General features: G+C 42.1%; 1 protein-coding gene across 9 annotated transcripts in view; it reads right to left on the reverse strand.

The window, feature by feature from the left end:
* The window catches only part of EHBP1 (EH domain binding protein 1), a 206090-nt gene that overhangs the window by 28522 nt on the left and 150765 nt on the right, over positions 1-26803 (reverse strand). For 3 of the 9 annotated variants that reach the window (XM_038176016.2, XM_038176019.2, XM_072035326.1), the window contains 6 exons: positions 22421-22568; positions 15305-15421; positions 12020-12144; positions 9224-9362; positions 8966-9072; positions 6136-6259 (listed from right to left, as the gene is read on the reverse strand). In XM_038176016.2, the coding sequence (XP_038031944.1) occupies positions 6136-6259; positions 8966-9072; positions 9224-9362; positions 12020-12144; positions 15305-15421; positions 22421-22568 (760 nt within the window). Of the gene's footprint in view, positions 1-6135; positions 6260-8965; positions 9073-9223; positions 9366-12019; positions 12148-15304; positions 15422-22420; positions 22569-26803 lie in introns of all 9 variants that reach the window. The other 6 variants (XM_038176013.2, XM_038176018.2, XM_038176017.2 and 3 more) reach the window with 2 other exon arrangements.

A 26803-nucleotide genomic window follows, 5' to 3' on the forward strand; every position in this document is an offset into this window, starting at 1 on the left:
ACCCTAAGTAACTGCGGTGCTCTCATCGGACCTGCGCTAGGTGAAACAGCAGTCAGGAAATGGCAATCCTATGCATGATGGGCCAGTGGAGAAAGGAAACAATTTTAAAAACCTTTTGCTGTTTAAGATTCACCCTGAAGACAGCAACCATAAGATAAGTGTCAATATTCAGAGCTTATCTTTGCGTGAAAGATCTTCCGATACGGTGTTTAGTTAATGTGGCTAATGAAAGAAAACAAACTCGACAAAAATAAACCCATGAGGACGATTTAAAACAATAGACTGAACCACCTGCATTATTTCCCATGCAATTAAACTCTACAATTAGTATACAGTCGGAAAAATACCAAAATGGTGATAGCATCGCTTATCTGCTTCTCTAGTGACTCACGTTTACAGCCACCCCCAGCGCACACCGTAGGTTAACTCTTCACACCATGGGTACGTACAACTCGGAAATATAAAATTAGATGCTTTTGAAGGACACTGAGCTCCCTCTGGTGAAGGCATAACAAGTTTATTAAGTAAGCACCACCTCTGGAAGTATAATCCCCTCTGGCTTCTTCCACGGAGTTTATTGGTTCAGTTTTCCTAACCATGAGCATCATTAGGGCAATGCAGTAATTAAGAGTTGTTAGAAAGTGAATTCTCAAACTGCAGATTAGAAAATTAAACTATTTCCTGATTACATATTAATGGAGCACAACAATAGCAGTTGCCATAAGCTTGGAAGGCAACCAAGGGATAAATCTGTGTACTTAATTACCATAAACAATGGCTGCATAGAAATGAAGTTTTATGCACATTCCCTTCTGTAATATGTCTGATATCAGTACACACTTGACAATTCTTGTTCAATTATCTCTATTATTTAATGCGCTGTGAACGGCTCTGTGTAAATAAAATTAACCACCCCAATTACTTTGAATTCATCTAGGGACAACGTAATAAAAAATGTGAAGAATTCTGTATGCCTATTAATCTAAAACATTACAGAAGCTTTCACCAGATTTTCTTGTCTATATTTATTTTGTCTACATTTATTTTAGTGCACTGCTAATTCAATTACATTTACCATCAGTGGTCAATCAGCAGCAGCAGAGGGTGTTTTTTTTTTTATTTCATTAATCCTTATACGGTACCACAAACGTGCTCAGCCACTGCTAAGGTAGAGGATCTCATACAGAAAACACAAATATGCTTCTACTTGAATTTGGGAGCTTGTAGCTAATCAGAAAAACAATTAAAAACACTTCATACCCTGTGGTCAGATAACAAAATATCTGATAGCTGCAATTTTTTTTAAAACGGTTGTTTTTGTAATTAGTGAAGAAATAGTGACCGAAAAAGAGCTAACTTTAGATTAGAGATTTGTAAACTGGGCTTCTTTGTTTTTTATTTTAATTGTATTATGCGATAACTCTGCGTTTTAATTGGCACTTCGATATCAAGATGACAGACACCTCGAAATACAATGACAGAAGAATTCACAATGGAGAAAGACGCTGTCACCGAAGTAGAGACAAAACTATTTTGTCCATAACAGGTTCGGCACAACATGGGGAAGCACAATCCCGAAGAAAGCAAGATAATCCTACCCCTGTCATCATTTGGTGTCAAGCCATTATAATAGAGCAAGAAGGGAAATCAATGCTATTAAATTGCCATTTTTATACTCAACCACACAACTTCCTCCTCTTCCTTTAACCTCTGTGCTGCGTTTCCTCTGAACCCGCTGAATTTCGTACGGTGTGTGCTGCAAACCCCCCTGCTAGGCACCTAACTCCGACTTGCCTCCAGACGGTGAGAGCAAACGTGCCACGGGCTTATTCGACCGAGTTCAAGACACTGAAACACTGATTGCCCTCCCGGTTTTGCGATGTACCAGCAGACTCCATCTCCCTGGAACAAGGTGAGATTACATTTTCATTTTAAGCGCAAAGACCAAGGGCTGAGGTACAGCACCAGCGACATAAATTACAGGATATTAAGAAGAGTGTGACTATTCAGATTCAAATGGAAATCAGCAAGCCGGTAATTTTAATAACTTTTATTTTTTCACACATCTTAGGAAAAGTGTTTCTAGTCAAATCAGGAGCAGCTGGCGCTGGAAATGCAAAGCTTCAGCTAGATCCAAACTCTTTGCCTGGCTGACGAACTTTGAAAATAGCAGCTCCCCTCTGGCCGGGGGCCAGAAACTCAGCTCCCCAGCCAAAAAGCTGTCTGCAGGGCCAGAAAATGGCAATGCACGCGCAATGAGGACCTGGGCTCATTTTCTACGAGCCTGTTTCCGTTATATTTCTCTTTTCCTAATCCTGCACAGAAGACAGCAGTGGAAGGGACACCTCTGCAATGGACTGGATCGGATTGGACTGTGCCAGAGGCTCCTCTCCTCCTGGTCAGGAGGCAGCGGGGCACGAAGAACCTCCAGGATCCCCTCCTTGCAGCTATCTGCAGCCCCTGGTGTGTCAGCAAAGCTAGGGGGGCATTTTCAAACTTTTATTTGCAATTCTAAGTGCCCGAAACTTTCTCTAGAAAGTGGCATGCCTAACTGAGTCAGCCACTGCCACGGGCTGGAATTTAACCAAGAACCATTGTCTATACTCACAGCTGGTTCCCTTTGGGTAGAAACTATGGATTCTTCCACGTTTCCCAAAGCCTGCATCGTCCAAGGGGTAGCTACTGCATGTTTCTGGTCTTCCTCCTAGTCCATAGTAAGGAAATTCCCATCTGCTTTAATGCCTTGATGGATGGGAGCAGAAGACAAAGTCTCTTCGGTCAAATGGATGTAGCCAGAAGAGAGATTCAAGCTGCAGCCTGGAACAATCCCTCCTGGCCGAGCAACAAAAAGGAATCAAACTCGGAGAATGAAGAGCTGCCAGGTGGCAAACAGTCTCCCCACTGGAAAAGAACCACCCCCAGTTTTGGGCTGGAGGAGGATGAGAAGGAAGGGAGAGAGCTTTCTTCCCAGTACAAGTCTCATCAAGAACACGGCCAAGCACAGTGGAAAAGGAAAGGATGGTCCAGGCCCCAGCAGACACAACGGGGACAAACAAACCATGCTCACCTCCTCCTTCAATTTAATTTCAAGGCAATGATTAATCCGTGAGGTGAGTCTCCCAGTCCTGTGCTGCTTTGGACTTTGTGTGCTTTTGGTGCACACGGAGACAAAGCTGGAAATCACAGTACAAAACGCACGCATACACCAATAGGGAAACAAGATCCTGCAAACATTTTGGGGGCAATTCAGCACTAGGCCTTCTCCATACAGTGATACAAACGCAGCACCTGCTTCACCTGTTGAATAAGGCCAGCAGAGACTCCTACTTGCCCAAGGCTTTCCAGTGTTACACCCCCGAGCAGTACAACATCAAGGAAGAGATTTGCCTAAAGGAGTATTTTAAATACACATCCAATTCATCTGTGGTTCTTCTCCTTTATGGTCTGTTTCCAGGACCTTTAAGCTACAGAGGGCCATATGACCTCCTGGTTCTTAAAGCTTGCATTTTCAGGAAAAAAAAATAAAAAACAAATATCAAGACTTTTCATTACAGCTCTGAGAGCTGCCAGCATTTCTTGTTTCTCATCTTTCTGGTATGCACCAACACCTAGGGGAGCATTTGCAAAACCCCAAGATCATCATCGCCAGCCCTTCAGGGCTTTTCTAGCTATCAGCCTGCAGTTATTTCTTCTGCAAACTTCGCTTTACAAACCATTTCGTGGTCTGTGGTGAGCTGGCAGGTCGCACGGTGTTGACTCACCCTTTTTGTTTCCAGGTTTCTCTGTCTGACAGACAGACACTTGGGGGAAGAAGCTCAGACCTTTATGGAAGAAGCTGGGACTGAGGCAGAAGCACAAGCTGTTATTTGTCTGTGTTAGGATTTACTTCCTAAAGAGAGGTAGGGAGGAAGACCAAGTGCCATCCTGACAAACAGACCCACTGATGAGATGAGACACAGACGATCCTCTGAAGCAACTCCAGTAGGTACCAGAGCAGGTGGGAGAGAAACCTGCAGGGAAACGAGCCAGACAAGGAGCCAGAGGAAGGGGATTGCACATGGGACAAAGGAGCAGAGCTGACACAACAGCATTTGAAAGGCACAGCAAAAAGATGCTCAGTTTTTTGTTTTTTTTTTTCCTATTGCCAAGGCCGTATCACATTAGACTGTTAAAGAAAAAAACAACCTACCTCCTAATACTACTTTTCCATGTAAGCAATTGCAGTTGCTGCCACAGGGATAGTGTCTGATGACAAATGGGATATTGATTGGCAGGGGAGGTGGTACACAAGATAGTCTCTCTGTTAACATGTGATCCCTAGTTGGAAAAGTTGGAGAATCCTTGCCTTCGAGGCAATAAAGTTAACTATAAGTAAGAAACTCCACGTTTCATAAGTTTTTTCCTAAACTGTGTCTTTGAGCTGAGAACGTAAATGGGATTTTTATCAAGGGCTTGTCATAGCATTTATTTTAAGTTAAATCCTCAGGAAATGATCAAGAACATAAAACTAACTTCTCTATGAGGGCTGCACCACTTGTTCCCTCATCCCCAGTAAAAGCAGTGATGGGTATCCATTAGTATTCCTGTTACAGCCCTTACAGCCATGCTGTACAAGCCACTCTAGCTGTGTGCTAGACACCCCATTTTCTGCAGAAGACGTAAAAGAAGCACTGCCATCTTGCTGCACGTCTGACATGAAGAATAAAGCCATTTATGTCATTCTTCAAAACACAGGAAACCCAGAAGCATAACAAATATGAGAAATTCCTTTTAAAATGGAATAGACAACATAATCAATACCATGATATCAGATTTTTAAAACCCCCCAGGTATACAGTGCTGACAACTCCATATATACCTAGAGGTAGTGTTCGGGGTTCACATACGACTTCTGAAATGCCACAGGAGTTCCTTTGTGCAGAACACACGTTTCACAGACACAACAAAGTACGCACGAAAGTTCAGGATGATACATATATGTATTTTCATCAGCTGAGTATCTAAAAGTCATGCGATGCATTTGAAAAAGTACTTCCAAAACTCTAACAGGTAAAAGTTCTTCTAAGCATGCATCCATCCAAGAAGGAAATTCGGACATTTTTATTTTCAAAATGATTTTAAAAAGCCAAACCACCTGAGCATATGACAGAGTTAAAAAACACTGTAATATTTGGATGTGTGTCACAAGCTCATTTCAAAACACTGAACTTTAAACAAGGTCTATTCATCTGCATTTCAAAACTCATCACTGGATTCAAATCTACTTTAAAATCTGTTATATCAGTGAGACGTAGGCTTCAAGTTTATACCATCAGACACACGTAACTTTTTAAGACAATCTAACCACAAAGTAATTTGCACCAACTAACTTTTTCCCCAAGGGACAGGAAGAACACTTTTTGGACCTATGATATTATTCATTTTTGAAACATCAAAGCACCATTTGTTTCAAACTGATGCTGCCTACCCCTCCATTCCTGATGACCATCAGCACTTAATAATATCCGTGTAACGTGCATCACAGAAGTCAAAACCATCACATTTTAACAAAAAAAAAAATCACCCCTATATTTTAATCTTTTCAGCTGCACCCGTAAAACCAAGCAGTACAGACTTTTTAAGACGTGCTCTCCCCAAAATAAATAAATAAATAAAATAATTGTGGAGCATCAGTAACCAGATAGTATTCTCAAATTTCAGTGATCTAGTCAATGGAGCCTTCCCCCACGTACTGTGCTGTTTCATGCAGTACATGGCTTTAGCTGGCCAAATCTTTTTTTTCCCACTGAATAAGTAGAACAGTGAAGATCTTACTTTTTTTTTTTCTTTTTTCTTTTTTTTTTTTTTTTTAAGCAGTGGCATATCAATGAGGCACAGATGTGTATTCCAACTCTGCATGGATGAGCACACTGTTCAATAGTGCTGGCTCACACGGTATCAGGGCAAGTTATCACTTCCCATGAAGGCACTCTTATCACCAGGGCCCAGAGAGGTGGCTGCAAATCGCAGCCTTTTTATTTTCAAGGCAGTTTTGCTGAACATTCAGGCTTCAAAGATTCACACTTCCAAAACTCTATAAGAGTTTGTGAACGCTCAATTTGCCAAAACTGTTTACAGTGTAATTGGGCACCGTACCTGTGTCCATGAGATAGCGAAGGCGCTTCTCCACCAGCGCGGCACGGGTGTCAATTTGCTTTTGCTCATTCTCTAGTGCTGCCAATTCTCCTACAACATACTGACTGGTGTCTTTGAACCCTTTCTGTTAAAGAGAACAAACAAGAAGAAAAAACATCACTTGTAAGTTGCATTTTTCCTTTCCACAAACACTTAGTAAGGCACTTACCTAAACAACCAAATATCATGCTTGCTACCAAAAAGCTAACACTTACATTTCATAAACTTTACAATTTTGCCAAATGTCCTCATTTGTTTATTAAAACATCCCACTTTTTCCTGTAAGGAACATTTGATTTTGCAGTTTTTAACTACCTGGCTGACTTGTAGAAACAAATTATATGAATTTCAAAGTACATAAAAACAGCTGTAGAAAAGCATAATGAAAGGAAACGTAATCCAAATAAAGCGCTATTTAATGTGCCATTTCATTTCTTATTCAGTTTTAAAACCCTAACTTTAGGGGCTAGAAGAACTACCGCAAGAGTCTCTAATGACAATTTAAACGTGGGCTTTGGAGATTAAAACCAAACCCAAACCAAGCTCCCTAGCTTGTTTAGCTCCTCTGGGTCAACTGTAATGATGTCTTTCAACAGACGAGGCTGTAATGCCTCTCTGGGTTTCCCCTACTGCAGGCAATTGCCCTGCTACACAGTGATCTGGAAAAATACTGCTAATTACCTTAACTGTGATTCTTATCCTGGGCAGCAGTGACAAGCCGCCTGGTGCAGGCTCCCAGGTGCACGGGGACTGACCTGTTCTGCCCTGCTGCACCACACCAAGACCCTGGCACCAGTGTTAGAGAAATCAAACTGAGCTCTCTCCTTCCTGAGAAAGTCATGGAAATGCTAACGAGTCAAGCTTGCCCCTTGTGCCCCATGAGGTCTCGGTGCTGCCCTGCAGATGACCACAAACCTCTCCAAATACTTCCAACAAGCAGCCAACGAACTGTTTGGCTTTCCCATTGGGAGCAGGAGAACAGTCCTCCAATACCTCAAACTTCTTCGCATGTGGCTCAACAACTTCTACCCACCTGTGCTGGGTTATCACAGGATACATTCAATAGCAAACAGCCATTCCCGAAGCAGGTTTGTTCAGAAGAAGTTGGGAACAAAATATGACTCCTTCTGAGGAACCCCTTCCACCTCCTTGCAGTCCTGAGCAGCCCTCCCAAACTGTGCCATGGAGCCTTGGAGATGGTTTAAGATGGGAAAAAAATGGCAACAGGACTTCATGTTTTATTTGTACTCTATAAAGGATGCAAGTAAGATCACTGCTCCTTGAGAACTGAAAAAAAAAATTTTTTTTTTTTGAGACTTATCTCCCTACTGGAGGCTAACTTGTTGCTGTGTAAGAGCTGCAGATACTTTCACCGAACATTTTCAATTGTTCTCCTGTAAATGTGTCTGAAATGGTCAATTCAGCTTCGTATTCCAGTGACAGGTATAATAATAATAATAATCCTGCCAGCATATGATTTCAAATAAAGACATAATCAAAGTGAGGGTTAAGGGAATGGCTGAACTCCCAGACCAGTAATGAGCCCAGAAGTTTAAAATTAAGGGGATGTGAATTTAATAGGTGTTATGTCCCCAATAATCCTTTTCTTCCTACATAACAGCCAGTAGTATCAGCTCTAATGGAAACCTTTTTCTACCTGACATACAGCCAGAAAATCGACAGCAGAACTACCTGAGAGTAGTCCCTGAAGGAAAAAAAAAAAAATTAGTGCACAGAGTTGAGGTGATGTGCAATATATTGCCTTTCATCAACTATAATTAATTGAAAATAGTATGAAAACTTCCCTAATGTCAGCATGCATAATTGTTAACAATTGTTATTAGAAGATGAAAAGAAATGCTGTGTCAGGCTGAAATATCCCCAGAGTTCATGTGTATCATCTGCATATATAATGCGAACTTACTGTGCCAGAGCTTTTCAGCTCTGCAAAAGTACAACTGTGCTAAAAATAACTGTTGGGTTCGTAAAAAGTTGGATGTTTTAGGGTAGATGAAGCAGTGGTAAGAAACCTCTACTCAGCTCCAGCCTGCTTGAGCAAAAACTACAAACGTATTTAGATAAATTGTGGAGAGCACCAAACGACCACCATCAAAGGCTGTGTTGTGTTTTCAGACAAAAAAAAATAAAAAAAAAAATCAGGGTAAAACTTGTTCTTCCTGCTTCTGTCCCACAGCTGTCCATCAAAACCAGCTTTCTCCCTGCGGTCTATCAAATATTTCCCTCACAAATCAATTTTACACATGATCAGCCCATACCCCTACTGAGCTGAACCTCCCCGTTAATTAAGTGAAGAAATTACCATATATATTATATTAATGCAAACATCATTCAGCTAGTAATTCACGGCTGATCTGGATAATGGAAAGGTTGAACACCCATTAACCCAAGCCAACAAAATGGGTTGGCTGAGAAATTCTAGCAGGTCTCATGTGACTCTTCCCTCTAACTGCAGCTCTGCGGTATCTGCTATTGTAATAATTAAAATCCTCCCGGTAGATCAATACTGGAATCTCTTTATGGGAAGTGCCCTGATGGAAATGTCTCAAGGAAGCTGGGGCTGTGGAACTCTGAAAAATTCATTTTTTTTATCTGACAATTATCACCACACTGCAGACTAATTCAACAGTGCACCCCTCTCACTCTGCTTTGAATGCACTGGAGATTGACATCTAAAAAAACCTAACATCTCATTTTAACAAATAAAGGCACTATTTCCACATACAGTTTGGAATTATCAGCAATCATGAAACCAGACAAAAAATTAATATACATTAAGCACTTCATCTTCTGATGGCTTCCTCTGAGTCTCAGTTATCGCAGCCTTCTCCTCATTTCCTCTCTTTGTATCTTCCTGTATTGATCTCTGCCTTTTCATCTCTTGAAAAAAGGGGAAAGACATGTAAAATTATTATAAAGCTTGATATTTATGTATTGAAATGGGGACTTACATTATCGGGTTTTAATATATTTATTGTTAAATATTATTAAATCATAAGATGGGAAAACATGTTTTATATTTTTCTCCTACCTGGTCTGCTCTCCACGTATTGACTGAAAGACTGGAGCTGAGTTTTTCTGACGGTGGAGTCCTTGCTGAACACAACAGGATTTCTAAAACGTTCTGTTGCTTTTTGTAATCGCTCAGCACGATGCTCCTCTGTTCCATTCTGCTAGAAAAACAAGGCACACAACAGTTTCTTTTGTTTAGAAACGTGAAGACACAAATTCGGAAGGTATGTTTCGGTGGGGGAACACAATGCAGGTTTTTGCAAAGAGGATTTCCCAACTCGGACTGCAGTTTATAGAGGATGAAAGTATCGGCTGCAGGGGAAAGAAAAAAAAAAAAAAAAGGAGAAGAGTGATTAACTTCTCCTTTTTTTTGTTTAATGCGTGGTGGCAACGATTGGCTTTTTGCTATCTGGGCACCCTCACGCAGGCCCACGCGTTTACCGGCGGTGCCTGGCGTTTGTCAGCGAGGCAGATTTTCAACGAAAATCTCTCTCCTTTGCAACTTTGATTTGTCGAGCGTTGTGCTTGCTGCTGCCAAGCAGCGGTGTGCATGCCCCGACCGCCACCGTGCCGCCGTGCGGTGCCTTTCGCCTCCCTCCCTGCTGCCTCGGTGCTGCCCGGCAGAGAATGGGCTCGTTTTGTGCAGTCCCCCAGCCTTGTATGACAAGGAGAACTAGTTTCTTATTTTATGCCCATTGAGATAAACCACTAATGCTGGATGAAGGCTAAAAGGTAGGATTATAATACTACCCCGCTGAACTGCGTTTCATCAGCTATAACTTTCCAAAGCCAGATTTGTAAGTAAGCCTTTTACAGCGAAGGAAACTACAATTATCTTTTTCCAGGGCTTCCTATGTTAATACTGGTAACAAATTCAAATGGTTCTATCGACGCGAAATATCCCAGAAGACTGAACCACTGCGGTGTGTGGAAGCTGCAGATACCGAGGTGCTGTGTACCAAACAAATATTTCATTTTATACCTAATCTTTTATTATTTTTATTAAGTGTTTTGAAAGTAAATAGGGAAAGGCTAAGATGCATGACTAATAGCTAAGCCTGCTGAATGCTGAAACTGGTTATCAAAAGCTACCAAGACTTTGCCCTTCCTCTGCATTGAGACAATCAGTAATGAGGGAGTTCTCCAATGGCCTATTCTCTAGCCTCAAGGAGGCCGGGGATACACAATCCTCCAGGGAAGGTAACAGTTTATCCTTTTCCACAAACACAGAATGCCTCATTTATAAACGTGTAAACTGCATTTTATTAAAAAACAAATCCGACTCAATGCCGGGAGCTCCCCGAGAACAGATGGACACCATATATTCCTCAGAAAGCCGCTTGCAAAACTCTTGGTTAAAACGCCGGCCGCGGAGATAAACTGTTAAGTCGCACCTTTTGTGGGGGCACCTTAAAAAAACCCCAAGCCCTTCGCAGGAGCTTTTTACGGGGAGAAACACCATTTCCCTCAGGTTGCGTGGTGGCACATTACCCTGGTGGAGGTGGCCCCGGCATCGTTTGTGGAATTAAAGCTTTAGAAAAGTGTCGCTCCTCTCACACAGGGGTTTTTCAGCTGCACGGAGCGGGTGGTTATGGTGCTGGTTAAATGCAAGGTGCTTTGCTGTTCACAGCACACTACCAGCTGACAGTCTAAACTAGAGTCTTTACCAAAATAAACAAACATGACTAATTTTTTAGGCCTGGCAACATGCTAAAATATCAGTGTGATTAGCCAGTAAATCCCATTTTAAGAAACCTTTTTATGACTAGGGACTTCTGCCACTTTACAAATGTATTCCTCTAAGCCCACTAATTCAGTTAGCCTTTTCAATCCATTGTATTATTCTTGGGCCAGCTTCATTTTGCATTAAATCCACTGCAGAAAGCTAAATTGAACGCAAAAATCAGACTTGATCCAGGCTTCCTTTTGTTCAAAGATAGAGACCGAAAGTCCTCTGCTGCTGCCACACACTTTCATCACCAATTTATAGGAACCGACAGTGTAAGGGAAAAGCAATGAAAGTCATTGTTTTGGGACTTCAAAGCATCTCTGTATCTGGGGAAGGAAATCCTTTCAGTCAGCAGTGCTTTCCCCACAGACTGCAGGTGGGTGAAAAGTTATACCCAACTGGAAGTGCCCCAGAGCCATAGGGATATTAATGACATACACGGCCCCCTTTTTTTTTTTTTTTTTTTTGGATAATAATAGTAAGAACACAAGGGGGCTAATTAAGAAAACGAAATGGAAAATTGATTGGTGTGTGCTTTACGCTGAAGTGGCGAACATTAAGAACAGGCAGAACAACCGCACACTGGTTTCTTTTTTTTCCCCTCAGAAGCACTCGTTGTCAAGTATCCAAGTATGTATGCCTTTAAAATGTAACGCGGCTTAGTTTTAAAGGAGAAGAAAAGAGGGGGTCAGGCTGGGAAGAGAAGAAAATCACTGAGTCCAAGTCTGCTCCCGTTGAAGTCCGGGAGAGCCTCACCGCTGGCTGCACCGGGTGCAGGATACAGCCCGTGCTGCACTTCTGATTTAAGTGACAACCTGAGCAGTACACGTTTGGAGACGCTTCTTATGGCTCTTATTGCTATGCCAATTACAAGTATCGAGACCCAAAGAAAGAGGAAAATGCGTTGATTAATCAACAGAAAAGAAAACCCCAGTGCATGGCAAACGATGCGAGCGCACCGCCGTGAAGATTTTCTGCGTTTCTTGCTGTGAAGGATTTGGTAAGAAATCATTTTCCTCATCACGAAGTACAAAACAGAAATCAGAACACACAGGTACTGAGACAAAAGCGTTAATCAAAACTTACCTTAATGTCTTGCTCTGAGCTATCAGTTACAGCTTTCTGAGCAGCACTGGAGAGTGAATTTGCCACCTGTGGCTGAGCTTCTAGGAGCTTCTTCAGCTTCAAATCCACCAACTTACTGTTTTGTTCTGCTAAATATGCAAATACCACATACAACAGAGTGAGATGCATTTAAATGCAGAGTCGGCACAACAATGTATCAATCTAAAAGGTAGATTTCATCCACTTTGCTACCATTTTGAACTAAAAACTAGAAGGGGAATCATTTTTTTTTTCGTGATTCAGATTGGCATAGACTAGTGGAACACGTTACATACCCAGATATTTCCTGAATTTTCTTTAAAAACACGTTAAACAAACACACAGCACTCAGCTAAACAAGTATGTGCAGCATAAAGAGAGGAGATGAAACACACAGAAACCAGACAATGTTTATGTGAAGTTACTCCCAACCTGTTCATACCTATACTTTGGTACAAAAACACACTTAAAGAGCCATTTATTTTCCGATGACACATAACAATTTATCACATATTGTAAGTACTGATAACCCCTCGAGTTTATGAACTACTAATTCATCCTAAGGCTCCTTGGCACAGCTCCTCTGTGTTAAAATTGCAGTATCAAAAGAGTCAGCTTTCTAGTAATATTTTAACTGTGATTTATAGAGGACGTCGAAGCCAGGAGAGCTGTAAAACACGTCACGACTGCATCGAAGGGACAGATCCAAAGCGTGCTGGAGCCCACAATTTGCTTTCCATCAGTTTTAGGAACTTGGACCGGAGCCCGAATAAATAATAGAATGGAGAATTTTACCTCCTGACAGTGCTCAGTGTTATATGTGAACGCTGAGGGCAGCGTGTAACACACCCAAGCACACACACACACACACGTAATGACGAGAGAGATGTTAATAACACACCACGGCACAGATCTGCGAGCCAGCCCTGGGCAGGGAGGCAGAGAGCTGAGAGGGGCAGAAACTGCTCCTGAGATGGAGCAGATGCAGCATCACCTGAGGACACTCAGCATGCACCTGGGCCTGGGGTCGAGCACGATAAAAGCAGCTCTTGCTCTGCTTTGCTACAGGCAGAGCCCCGGTTTTGTCCCACGTGCTGGTGACTTCTGGCTGCTGTGGGAAGTGGAGCCATGGCTGCTTTGCCACAGGGCTCCTTCCAAGGTTTGGAGCCCTCTGATTCGTCTCAGCCCAAATATTTTTGGCATGCCAGCAATCAACCGATGCCTGCCTCCAGCAGCAATGGGCTGGGCTATGACGGAGGACAGTTTCCCTTTCCTCTGGCACACCCAGTCAGGGTGTCCTTAATAGAGGCTCACATGTAAGGACACGCTCAGCCTTGCGGGTTTATGCATAAACATCGTGTAATAACTATGATATAAGAGGTTCACATTTTATCAGATACATTCAGAGCCGCATATGGTGGCTGTGCTAACAAACAGACAGATGCAATATTTCAAACCAACAACCTGCAGTTAAAAAAAAAAAAAAGTTTTCTTGAGATAGACAGGAGGGACTAAGGTTCAGCAGGGGACAAATTAATTAACACAGTCAATAATGATTCCAAATGTGACATGTCCCTTACAGTTTTGCATTCAGATGCTCCCAGGGGACTCAACCTTCGTTAGAACCTGGTATGAATTGGCAGAATTCCACCAAAATCTGTGTACACTGATTTCTATCACAGCATTAGGCTGCTTTCTGTGTCATAGCTCTCCCTCTTCCTTACTCATTTGAACAACGCTGCTTGTCCTTCTGGCTAACAAGCACATCGACCTGCAAAATCATGTCCCAGCTTATTTTCCAGAACATCTTCCCATGGTAGAGATGAAGTGTTCAGTAGTGTTTTGCATCCCTGAGAAAGGCATCTCTCAAGAAAAAAAAGGGCCACGGAAATAAAATGTTGGCAAGTCACTGGGGCTAAATGACAGGAATATTCATTTACTGATTTTGTATTTCTCCTAAAATGAACCAATATTTATTGGAAAATCATTTGACAGGGTTCTACTCTAAATCAGCTTAAGTCAAATGCTGGAAACACTAAACATATTCTCTTATGTGTTTGGAAATGCTCAAAAAAAAAATCAAAGGACATGACACATCTTCCACACTCAAGAAAAGCCTAGCTTCCTAATGCAACTGAAGGCAAAGAATATGATGTATCCACATCATTGCTGGTTTAATTTATGAGAGCAAATACTAACTGAAGTGCTTTGATTGAATATATCATGGGTTACACATTTAGGACCAGTTGGCACAGGCTGAACCAAGCCAGCAGATGCTGGGAGAAGCTCCCTCTTGTACTCCCTGCTTCCTGATGCTGCCCAGCACTTGCCACAATTCTCTGGGCTGCCGTAGCTCGATTTACCTTGCGGTGAGCAGAAGCAGGACCGTGCTGCACAGAGGCCCTCAGCACGCCCCGGTGCCACTGGCAGCAGGCAGGCACACGGAGCACAAGCTCCCTCTGCAACTCACTGTGAGCAGAGGAGCACCGCGCCTCTTTGAAGATCTAGCTCCTTTGTAAATAAGCATCTCCCTTGGGGGATTCTGACACGTTTATCATCTGCAGAGGAACCTGAACTCCAGTTTTGCTGGATTACAATTTTTGAAGGTGGAAATGCCACTACAATGACTTATTCTTGTTTGACCAGCATGCAATGTGATAACACGAGCATTTCCACTAGAGTGTGAGTGCTTTTAAAATGTGTTATTAAAATACCATTACTTGAACTTTTTAAAGTAAATAGAAGTAATTCTGTTCAAATTTATAACTCCATGTCCCCACTGAGGCAACAAGGTACAAATAAATACAAGCCCTGGTCCTCAGGAAGGAGCTGGAGAGATACCAAAATCTATACAGAGACAAATTTGCTCCTGCTCACAGAGCACGTGGGCTGGGATGTCAAGCAAGAGCAGCAGCTGTACTCTCCGATGTGACCTCTTGCTCCTCTGGCCTGCTTACACTGCTGGGACAGGCCAGGCAGGGTGATTTCAGGTGGCTCAGCTTTACAGATCTAGCCTGGGGCCCTTTCCCCATCGAAAAGGAAGAGACCTTTAAATCTGCTAGGACTGGAAATAATAAGTTTGTTGCTGATTTTAAATTTTAGCCAAACGTAAATGCAAAATATTCAAAGAGAATAAACATCAGGGTTTAAAAGACCTGAAAAGGCACAAAGGAATAAAGTTATGACAGAGAGAAGCAGCACATCAGTACTTATGATGATGGAGTGTTAGTCATGCAAAATACACAAAATAGCCATTATTTAAATTACCCGTTGAATCAAGGTCATTTTCTAGGTTAGTAAGCTCATCTCCACCTCCAGTAACAGAGCATTCAGGAACCTCCTCGTTAGTATCTATCTCAATATTATCATCATCCTCATCCTCATCTGTAGGAACATACAGCATTAAGGTTAGTGTTTTCTTATGTACATGCACCACATTGCTAAAAAAAAAAAAATAATAAAAAAAATATTTTAGAGAACAAGCTGAGTTACGATAAAAATGCAAATCATTAAATAAGTCTGGCAGGAGATTTCACCCTGTCCACTCATGGGTTTATCTTTAAACTGATGCAATCCGATATACACCCAGGGAGCTCTGCTGGAAACCCCTGCTACAATAAAGGCAGAGGCTGGCCTCAGCAGTGGCCGCTCGCTGTGCTGAGCGCCTGGCTAACTCTAAAAAGCACATGTGCTTTTCCTTGTAGCTTGAGTCGTAATTATTTCCCCTAGGCTCCCAGTTCTCGGTGACACAAAGTGGGATATGGGTGCTGGAGCTGGCTGACGGCAGCTCTGAATGAGTCAGCCCACAGAAGGAACTGGGAGCTTCAGGCTCTGGAGAAAGAAAGCATCTCCCAGTATGAGTTCCCAGTGGGGTGAAACTTGCTGCTCTTTACCTTGTAAAATATATGGCAGATACGAATGCTGCACCTTGCTTACGTGTTAGTGTCTCCCAGCACCTCTGAGCCGAGCAGGAACACCCCCACCTGGGACAGCACACATAGCAAGCGCGGCCCTCCGGTGTAGCAAGAGCACGCTCACAGATTGCTGCCTTGCTGCAGCACCCTGAATCAGGCCTGTTTGTAAGCTACATACATCTTAAATAAAATAATAATTGTAATTATGCTTTATATTTTTTACGGCATCTCTCTGTTGGGTTTCTCAGAGCGGCTCATGAATATCACTTGTAAATTAGCCCCGTAACGTTTTATGAACTGGGTGATTATTATAATTACAATTATGATGATGATGTAGGTAAATTATGGCACAGAAAGAGTAAGTAACCTGAGGAAGATCAAATAGCAAGTGTTGAATTGCGAAGCAGATCCCAGAAGTAATTCTGACTCACATTTTCAATACAAATATACAATGAAATTAAACAAGGTCCATAAAAGCTAGATTAGTACTTTCAAAGCATGTAGCTGCATTGTATTTACTCACTTTTAAGTCTCATATCAAGTGCTATCTACACTTGTTCAGACTTATACGAACATTTTTTTCTTATGTACGTATGCATGCGTGTAAAACTGATGAAAAAGAGGAGGCTGGAATATGCCAGAAGAAAGAATACCCATGTAGCAACTAAACAAACTTCAAAACACTGCACGACAGGGAAAAAATACTAATTATAGTTACAGAACATTGCTACTTTCCAACAACATATACACAAAAAGGATCCCAAATACCGTACCAAGACGCCAGAATCCTGAATAGCAGAGGTTTGGGGTTGGTGCTGATCACTTGTTGGCTCTCTTTGAAGTATACCAAAGGCCCCCCTCAGGCCTGTGGGCACTTTGGGCCCACACTGCTGACACGCAGGCCATATTGTTGTTTCTTTTCTTTACCTCTTTATCTCCATAGTCCCTGCAATTCCCATTTTAGGAGCCTTTTGACTTTTTGTGTGTCTGCTACTCTTTTCTAACCAGCTGCTCCCTCAATTCCTCTGTAATTAATCAGTCTTTCGTGCAGTTTTACTGATTCAGAGTAAGGCTCTCGCTACGACAAAGGAACAAAGAAGTTTCCATTTCAGTGTCTTATTCAGAATCGGTTGTGTGTCTGCTGCAGAGGCAGTCTGCATCAGTAGGACACCGGTAGGACTCCTCTGTTTCAGCTGACCACCAAGATTTCCCTGGGCCCCTCTCCACTAATTCTCAGAGGTCCCTGGAAGATTCAGCTCCCTTCCAAAATGGCCCACCTTGAGCTGAGGTGGCTGGAGAGCATCCCTTCCTAGGCAAATCAGTATCTGAGAGCTCATCTGGGCCGGGTGGTTCTTCAGGCAGGCAGAAACACTCAGGACTTGTGTAATACTCTTTCTGTTCCCATTTAAATGAATGGACCTGGTTCTGTATCTCTAATTCTTTTTGCTAGCAGGGAGGTGGGTGAACAAAGTGGAAGGGCACAGCAGGTTCACCACCAGTGGTGGAAGAGAAAGGATGAGGGACACTGCAGCGGCAGAGGGAAGTCAAACCCACCTCGAGCCTCAATGATTTCCAAAGCACCCCAGGAAGTCAGCCAGCAAGGGCAGCTCGCAACCACCAGGCAGCCAGTAGGATGCTGAATGTGTCAAAAACACTCTGAACAAGGTGATAGGGTTTAGGACTACTGGTTACTAAGGGAATGCGTGTTCTAAATTCTTTGATTTTATTTAATTTAATACAGTGAGATGAAATCAGAGGCACTGCCTTTGACACCACCATTTTAGGTTACAAAAGAGATGGGAATGTTGAAGATACCAGTCCCTAGTGTCACGTAATGGCCTGACCTAGGATTTCATTTAAAGTTAGCAGACTTGGACTGAATAGGATTACCAGGAAGTTGAGAATCTAGAAAGAAATGTCAATTTAAAACATTATTTTCAAGAAACTTCAGAAGTTTTAAAATACCTTTCAGAATTGACAGATTCCTTGTTTTAAACTACTACTTTTTTCCCCTCAAAGTCCCATGTTCTTTGAGTGTACTAAAAAAGAAAATGTGCTTAGGGAGCGGGTTACAAAAAGACTTTGCAATTGTAGATGACAAAAGAAACAACGTGACAAAGAGAAAACATATTTTTTATGAAAAAAATTACTAGCGTGAAAAACTTAAAACACTTTGTCTAGAACCGGGTCACATACTTAGAAGACAAGAGCTGCTGCTTTGAAAAATATGTAAATGTGGATCCTGGAAAGACAGCAAATCTTTATGATGTTGAGAAGAAATTAAAAAAAAATAAAAATAAATAATTAAGTCAACAACTAAACAGCACCGACCACTGCCTACACACCCTGGACTGAAAAGGCTGACACAGAGAACAAGAATCTTTTGGCACCACGCAGAAATGCCAGAACAGTGGTGGAAAAAAGATCTGTATGTGAAGGCATTGCAGCAGCACTTGCTTTTTAGGGAAGAAGACATCTCCAGCCTCGAGCACCGTCTCTGGGAAATCTTTCAAGCTTGTGGATATTTGGATATTTAATTCATTTACTTTCAGGTACAAAGTTCACTTTAAGGCTATGGGATGTGACAGGAGCATCTGGCCAGTAACAAAGGAAGCAAAGGCGGGGAGCAGAAGAAACGTGGAGTTGAAATACTGGTTCAAGCGTACAAGAAATCAGATGTTAGAACAAGAAAGTACAGTGGTAACTGCCAACAAATGCTGCTTGTTAAAAATATTAAATTAAGGACTCAGCACTGGTTTATGAGTGAGACTAAACATGGTATAACGCTGAGCTACCACGCACATTCCCTTCAAATCATTGCCTCAGTAGTACAATCTCTTATATACCCCAAAAACTTAGTTACGTATAAAAGTGCTATGCAGTGCCAGCTAGCTCATGTGGTAAGTTTTGAAACTGCAGTCCAGTCTTCCAGCTTTCATTAGTAATTCCAATTTTTTAAAAAACTTTTTTTTCCTTCGTGTGTCTCACAACACATTCGGATGCTCCTTTTCCTCCGTTTTACCCTTCTTGCTCCTCTAACATCTCTCTTCCATTCCATTCTTGTGTTTATTCTCTTCTCCCCTTCCAGTTTTGCCTATTTGTGGCACTTTTCTCACCGAAGCCCCTTCACACTATGCTTATCTTACCCCTGTCCTCTCAATGTTCCCTCCCTCCCCTGCCCAATCACTACCTCCAGATACGAGCCGCTTCCTCACCAACATGCCATCTCAAAGAAAGGGTGGAGATATGCCAGAGAGTGAAGGAAACACGCTACCCCAATCCCAAAAGAGTGGATGGGTGTCTCGCTGGGCAGCAAGGACAATACCTAGATAAGATGCCAATTCCTTTGCCCCACCGCTGCTGGGAAGAGGGAGGATATTTGGATTCCTATCTCGGTGTTGTCCCTGGACCCATCTCAAGGCATCTGCTTATCAGCCTGAAGCTAGTAGGACATCTAATAAATCTGAAGCTGCCACCCCACACCCTCTGGCAGTTGGCAGGAAGAAGTATTTTCTGTCTCACATGCCAAATAACCTACAGAAAAAGACTGGATTTCGTAGCAAATGATGCTTCTTATCCGGGAAAGTTTCTACTTGCCGTAGGCATTTCAGTTTTGCAGACCACGATTAAAAAAAGCCTTTTAATGGAGAATGCAGCACCAGGATCAAAACAGAAAACTCTCAATACGCATATAGAAACATTGAAAGAGATCAGATTTTCACCACCAACAGTGAGCAAGAAGTTAGTCTTAAAAAAAAAAAATCCCAAAGCTGAAGTATCTTTTTTTTTTTTTTCCCTGGAAGAACTGAATTAAGAGGGAGGAAAATGATGTGCTACGCTCCCTTTTTGTAAATTAAATGTAGCAATCAATGCAAAAGAAGAGATTAATGAAACATAATGGACAAGAGAGCTTGGAAGACATAAGATATTACTATAAGCTTGTCATGGGTATTGTACAGGGAATACAGGACTACACGGAAAAAGAACTGCTACATGTGAATGCAATTAAGGGTAATATCCAGAATCCAGTTGTAACATGGAGACTTCATCTATCAAATCCTTATTTTGGTGGAAATCAAAAAATGGTAAAGACTGAAAGCAGAAATAATTCTAAAATATTTGGCTTATAAAGCGCTGATGCCGTTTCACACAAGTACTCCATTTCAGGATGGATTTCTTGAGTAGGGATGTGGGGTGGCACCTGGAATTACCAACGGCGTGGCAGAAGCATGCGGAAGAGGTACGCTCTCCTCCTTTAATAACACTGAAACTCTCCAAGCACATATGCAATCTACATATAAATATGTCAAAGCTGTGTCCAGCTCCTGAGGCTGGCTGGGTGTATATAACCTCTGGCCAATTTATAGCACCAGGAGATGTATGGCCTGCTGCACGGCGAGCTGGAGCCTGGCAGCGAGCTGCGATACCCTGCTCACACACAGGTCTACGTGACGCCTGGAAATGCCTCGCATCTATACAGGTGGTGCCATAAGAAGCAGAGCTTGGGTCTGCCTGCACGCAGCGGCACACACCTACCCAAAAGGGATGGAAGCTCGCTCTAAAAATCATACAGAGACTATGGGACAATGGGATGGGATAGCCGGTATTTGGGATCAACTGTTGCATCAAGCTCTGATGACAACATGCAAGGCTGCTGAAGAGATGTTATGATGCAGGAGACAGAAAAATTAGAGACACCCGTGACAGAGATACAGGCCCCTTGAAATCAATGGTGCCAGAGTTTTATCCAAAGTTTTTGTTATTTCAGATAAAGAATCCAAACCCTAGAGAGAGAAAGAAAAGTCCCTTGCCTTAATAGGAGATGACTGCCTGCCTCCAGGCTGTTTGCACAAGGGCTACGGGAACAGCTACCTCAGAGACTGCTTATAAATTTCACAAAGGAAGAGCAAAAGCAAAATTCAGAGGAAAATACAAAGATGCATACTGGGCTATCACTTGGAAACACTTTGAGTGAGTAACTGCAACAAAATAGGATAACTACTAGCCAGCTGAGCACTCGATATACAAAGAAAATGTGCCAGCCTTGCAGGGGAGGGGTGGCAGGAGCAGATGTGTACCAGCATGATAAAACTGTGAGGATGAAGTAATTAAATGAAGTAAGATGAGGAATCATAAACAGCGAAGAGGGATGAAGAACATCATCGTCTACTTACTCTACAAGTTCTATGCCATTTTGCTCCCCCAGCCCTTCTAGTTCAGCAGGGAACTTTAGTCTGTGGCTGGTCAATGTTGAGTTTGGCCCACTTGGCTGAATTTTACCAAAGAAGTTGGTTGGAAGTGGAAAAGTTCTGCAACGGAAACAACTACCCATATCCCTCCCCTTTTGCTTCTCTTTTTCAGTAGTTTGCAAAGTTTGCTTCAGCCTTGAGCTAACTCTAAGACAGTACTTTTTTAGTTTATAATGAAGTCTTGCCTCCTCCTCATCAAGAGTTTAATTTCCCTATCTATCGTTAAAAAGAATTGTTTTCAAGCTTGATTTACTGGCCAAAGAGAGGAAAACTGAAGGCCAGACCCAAAGGGAGAGAGTACAACTAACTGCTTTTCTCATCTGTGCTAATTGGAACGGAAGCACAGGATTTAAGGAGCAATAAGAACATATTATCATATATATGCATATAAAATACACATAGCAGAGAAGAAAAAAATCTTGTTGTTGAGCCTACATGTACATGTATTGCAAATGTGAGGCTGGATTTTCCTGACACTTTGGCTTACAATTATGCATTAGTATGAGAAACACAATTTCCCCTTAGCATATGTAGGAGACACTAAAAGAGCAAGGAGCCTGTACTGAAACGTGTGTTCAGTACCCATTTGAGTTTGAGTGACACTACATTACTCCAGCTCATAGCATGGCAGGTATATGAATTTTAATGACATTTCAAAGTCAGTTTAATAACATTATAGCAATATTACAACTCAAAACCTGTAAAGGCAAGTGGTATGTCAAAAGACTGCCATTTAAAATCAAAAGGTTGTTGCCCCCACCTCCAACGGGTCTCCTTTAAAATTCTATTCCAAAACAGTCTTTTGAACACATTTAATAGAAAATAAAGTCTCTTAAAGTACTTCTAATGTTGTTTTCCCCAAATAATATGTCTACGCTCCTGCATAAGATATATATGGAAGAGATTTTAAGCAACAATCATGAAATGCTACAGAAACTGTAAATAATGACATACCTGTATAAACGGGCTAGTATCAGCTACTTGTTTATATAACACTTGTTCTTCCAATCACATATATGCTTTTCTTTTAATTGTTGGAAATTAAGTGACTCAACCCTGATTTAAGAAGATTATCTATGGCCAGCCTTTTGATATGTGCACCTCATGAACAACAATTACCTACAACAACATTTTGAAGTGTGAATAAAAGTGATATCCCAAAAGGTCTTCTCTGGTTTCCAGGTTGCCATAGGAATAAGATACAAGGTTCCTTAGCTCACCTCCAGATGCCTTTGACCTTTCTTTCAACTTTTCTGCAGCCATTTCAGTGTAGCTAGGAAGTTCTGACATCTTCACTCCAGATCGAGCTTCTGCTATTAGCTGACGAGCTCTCTCTCTCAGCTGCCGACGCCGCTCTTCATCTTGCTGCTAAGATATATTGAACAGTTGCCAAGTCAGTAATTGACAGAAATGCAATTTCATTCTCAATCTGATCATCATGATAGTAACTGGTTTACAGCACGGTGCTTGGCCCACATTATAAATAGGATGCTCGGTATCAGTTGGGTGTCACACCACAATTTTTAAAGACAGCCACGAATCAGATATTTTTAAAGCATTCCCCAAATTATTATTGCATTAGAAACTTAATAATTTACGATGTAAATCACTTACAAATTATGTTCTAGAAAAATACATCGATGAGAATTCTCAGAAACTTTTGTTTCAAAGTAATAACTGCGAAAACTTTTGCCGTGGCTACAAAAAGGGTTTTACTAAATTGAATTACTTGTTTCAGTAATATTCTCTCACAGCATGGAAATGAAAAGCCCGATGTTGCTCTTGGTAACTCCACTCACCAAGCTGATTTCTGAGTGCAAAGTAACACTGAATCTGTGGCATGGAGGGGAACGTGATCCTTAGACTTCAATGGATATATATGTGTATATATATATATATATATATATTTTTTTTTAAATAAAATACCTAATGAAAATGAATGAAAGAACAGTAGACACCAGAGCAGAAAAGACTCACATTAAAAGACGCTGCCATTGGGGGTCTTGGTCAGTAACTGAAAGAGATCTTCTGGGAATCATCCCAGATAGCGTTGTTGCCCTAAAGCCTGTAACTATCTTAGAAGCCCTACAACATTAAACTTATCAAAATGAGTAAAGTTTGATAGCATGACATTTAGGAAAACACTAACCCGCCACATTACAAAAATATGAATAAAAAGGTGTCTTTAAACATATCTACAGGAATACATTAAAATGCTGTCTTCATCAAAAAAATACGTTTTTTTTGAAGTTAGGAAAAAGCTTAATTGCCCGTTTTCCCCACTCACAAACGCCACGAAGCCAGCATTTGGCTCGAAGTCCCGTTTGCCCATAACTCCATGTGTTGACATCCCGAACAGGATAAAAACCAGGTAGGCGCAGCTGACCTTAGCTAAGTGGAAGAGCACAAAGTGCCTAATTTTGGAGAACAGCCTTGGCAACCTTCCCACCAGCCCAGCAACTGAGCATTCCGCACCTGCAGACGCTGGTAAGGGCTGCTGCTAAGTGCTATTTAGTTTAAGCAATCATTAATAAAACAAGCACAAAATACTAATTAGGTACATTTTACCCATTTCCATGTAAATTGTTTGTTTGTAGCTATTTACTCATCATTGTTCTCGGCACAATAGAAGAAATGCAAATGAATGAATCAGAATGCAGCCCTAATGGGACTTTCTGTTTATAACCATTAGCCCAGAGGTGTGCTGTAATTCAATCCTCAAGCAGCAAGATTTAGCCTCATTAACAGCTTGCATGGGCAGGTTACAACTCATAAAACCCTACAGTAAACAAAGCGTATGGACACAGCACAGTATCTTGTGCCTGAGTGACAGAATGCTGATTCCCTATCAGATTGCCTGGATTTACTTTTCTGCTCATGTCCTTACGCGAGAAAGACGATTTGGCCTGGGCCCTGCAGCAGGATGCACATCGCTTTGTTTGCTGGGTCTCACCCTGCAGCCTCCCAGAAGGTGCAGAGCAACAGTTCCGTCGGAAACTTCTTTGTGAGCGGTGCGAAGACAACTGGGAAGCTCCCCCTGCTACCATGGGCTGTAACAGATCAATTTAATTTAATTTATAGCCAGCCAACTGATGCGGCGACCGATTTTCCTCCAACCCATGGTATTGGGTAACGTGAATTATGTTGAATTTTACCTGAACTAAAACTGCTCACATCTCTACGACTTGGAATTCCCGGTGTAGATGAACCTGTGGTTTTGATTTAAATGGGTTTTTAAAACGAACAGACACGTTTTTATTTTATTTTTTAACTAAGATTCCCACGTGGTTTAATGTTGAACTGCTCGATCCACTACCCCACACGTAAAATAAGGCCAGTTAGGTGTTTGTGACAAATACGCCCTACGCCGAGAGCAGGCTGATGCTCCTCTCCCCTCCCTCCTCCTGCAGGAGAACCCGGATCCCGAATTATTAGCATAGTCATTAACATCCTGGGGATCTCCAAGCAAACACAGATTATTGTGGCTTGTGTTTGTGCTGATTAAGCCAATCATCACCAGCGGATAAGAGAAAACCGGCATATTTATTGCTTAAATTCAATTCGGGTGTTTGAACCATCGATTGCCGGGCTTGGCAGGGGAAAGGCTGCTGGAAGGAACAACGAAATGTAGAGCAGAAAAAGTACATAAAGCACAGCGAGTGAGTTGGGAGTCACCGAACAATTATGAAAAAACAAATCAACCCCCCCTGGATTTTGGAAAGGAAAGTGCTCAGGAGCAGTCTGCAGGCTTCAACTTACAGCTTCTCCCGTCTGGAAAATAAAACAAGGAGGAGACGGAGGAGTTAAAGCCCACAAACAGGAGCTCTGCACCAAGAAAGGGAGATGCAAACACACAGGCAGCGATTTGTTCATTCTAGTTCAGTCTCAAAGAGAAAACAGGGTAAAATCTTTCACCCCTCTGCCACAAAGCTGACGTGCCAAAGCAACGTTAAAGTTTCCTCAGTCCTTCCCCCCCCCCGGCTACCGATTGCTTTGCAATGGTCTAAAAATCTGCCACACGGATGCACAGCGAGTAAAACTTCACCATTTAAGGACAAACTCTTCACGAATAAGTAATGTAATTCCTTGTTTCCCTCCTATAAAAATGTATTGGTATGCAATTTTTATATTTCACAGTTCACCGCCATCTCGGCAAGCTTTCTTCCACTGCTTCAATGGTGCTACTTTTAATTTTATCCTCCTTAGTCCTAGTAATTAAAGTGATCAGCAGTGGCATCCCAACGGCTTTGACACAGCTACAACCCCCTAGCAGACTTCTGCTTTTAAGGGGACCGGGAAGAAAAAGGCCTGGAGTTTCATTTCACTGGAACAAGAAAATCAAGCTTCGCCAATCCTCAACTTTATCCAATTGTTCTTTCAGCAGCCTTTGGATCTTAAGAAACAAATAAGAAGGGCTGCCGTTAGGGGGTCCTTTTTGTACTCGCCGCAGACGTCAATGGCTGACACCACTTTGGCCAAAAACGATGCCCTGGATTTGTGAAGGTGAATTACGACGTGAAATGCTGGCGGAGCAGTCGCTGGGGTCAGCGCCCGTCCCGTGACGCTGCTCAGCACCAGCAGCAGCTGAGACGAGAGCCAACCAACCCAGCCCACAGCCAGCACGGCAGAGCCTTGCAGGGGGGGGGGGAAGGAAACCCACCCCCATTAAAGCCCTTCTCCCTTAAATCACCCAATATCCCGCAATCTCCTCTCGTTTTCAACAAAAGGAAACAAATCCCAAAACACCCTACTGGGGATTTTCAGTCGCCCTTTGAGAGAATTTGGGCACGATCCTATCTGCGTTTGCACCACAAGCCTGATCATGAATTGTCCTCCCACTATTAAGAAAATAAATAAAACTGGCAACCTGTATTATTATTATTTTTTTTTGATGCTTAAAAGGCAATTTCTTCACCGGGCTCAGGCTGGGGGGAGCGTAAGTTAAAGATTTGGTGCTACTCCCCGGCACCACACTTACAGCAGCGCTGTGCCTGATGGGGGGAGCGATTCACGGAGCTGCAGGTTTCCAAATTGTCCGTGCTCTGCCCCGACATCTAAGAGAAAGAACTTGACTGCCACCTCTTTCATCATCAGACAGGAAGAACGGCTCTGTTATTAGCCATTCAGAAAGAAAAAGACTTCTGTGCTTGTCCAGAGGCAAGGATTACCAAAATGTACCTATTCAGTTCCTACAGAAGACAGAATAAAAATAAAAAAAAATAAAATAAAATTACATGAGCTTTAGAGGTTTGCACAGGCTGGGTTTTGCTGTGACCTTGATCGGCTCTTGTTTGAGTAAATAGGATTTGGGATGAAACATTAAAACTGTTTAGCAGATCTTTTCAAACCATTTCAAACTTTTCTTATGTTGGTTTATAATATAACCAGACATGCTTGTAAATGGCCACACCTGCTCATTTCTCTGGGGATGGCCTGATCTCTGCCTTTTCTAACAAAGAAAGGACGGGGGGAAAAAAATCAGCCTTTCTTGTTGCAAAACAGAGTGGAAAGTCAAAATCTTTCTCAAGTTTGTCCCATCTGGTCAGATTAAATCTTTGATCACTCTGGGGACCACGGTTCTGTTTGGTCTCTACTACTGTTTC

The sequence above is a fragment of the Anas platyrhynchos genome, chromosome 3, assembly GCF_047663525.1.
Source record: "Anas platyrhynchos isolate ZD024472 breed Pekin duck chromosome 3, IASCAAS_PekinDuck_T2T, whole genome shotgun sequence".
Taxonomy (NCBI): domain Eukaryota; kingdom Metazoa; phylum Chordata; class Aves; order Anseriformes; family Anatidae; genus Anas; species Anas platyrhynchos.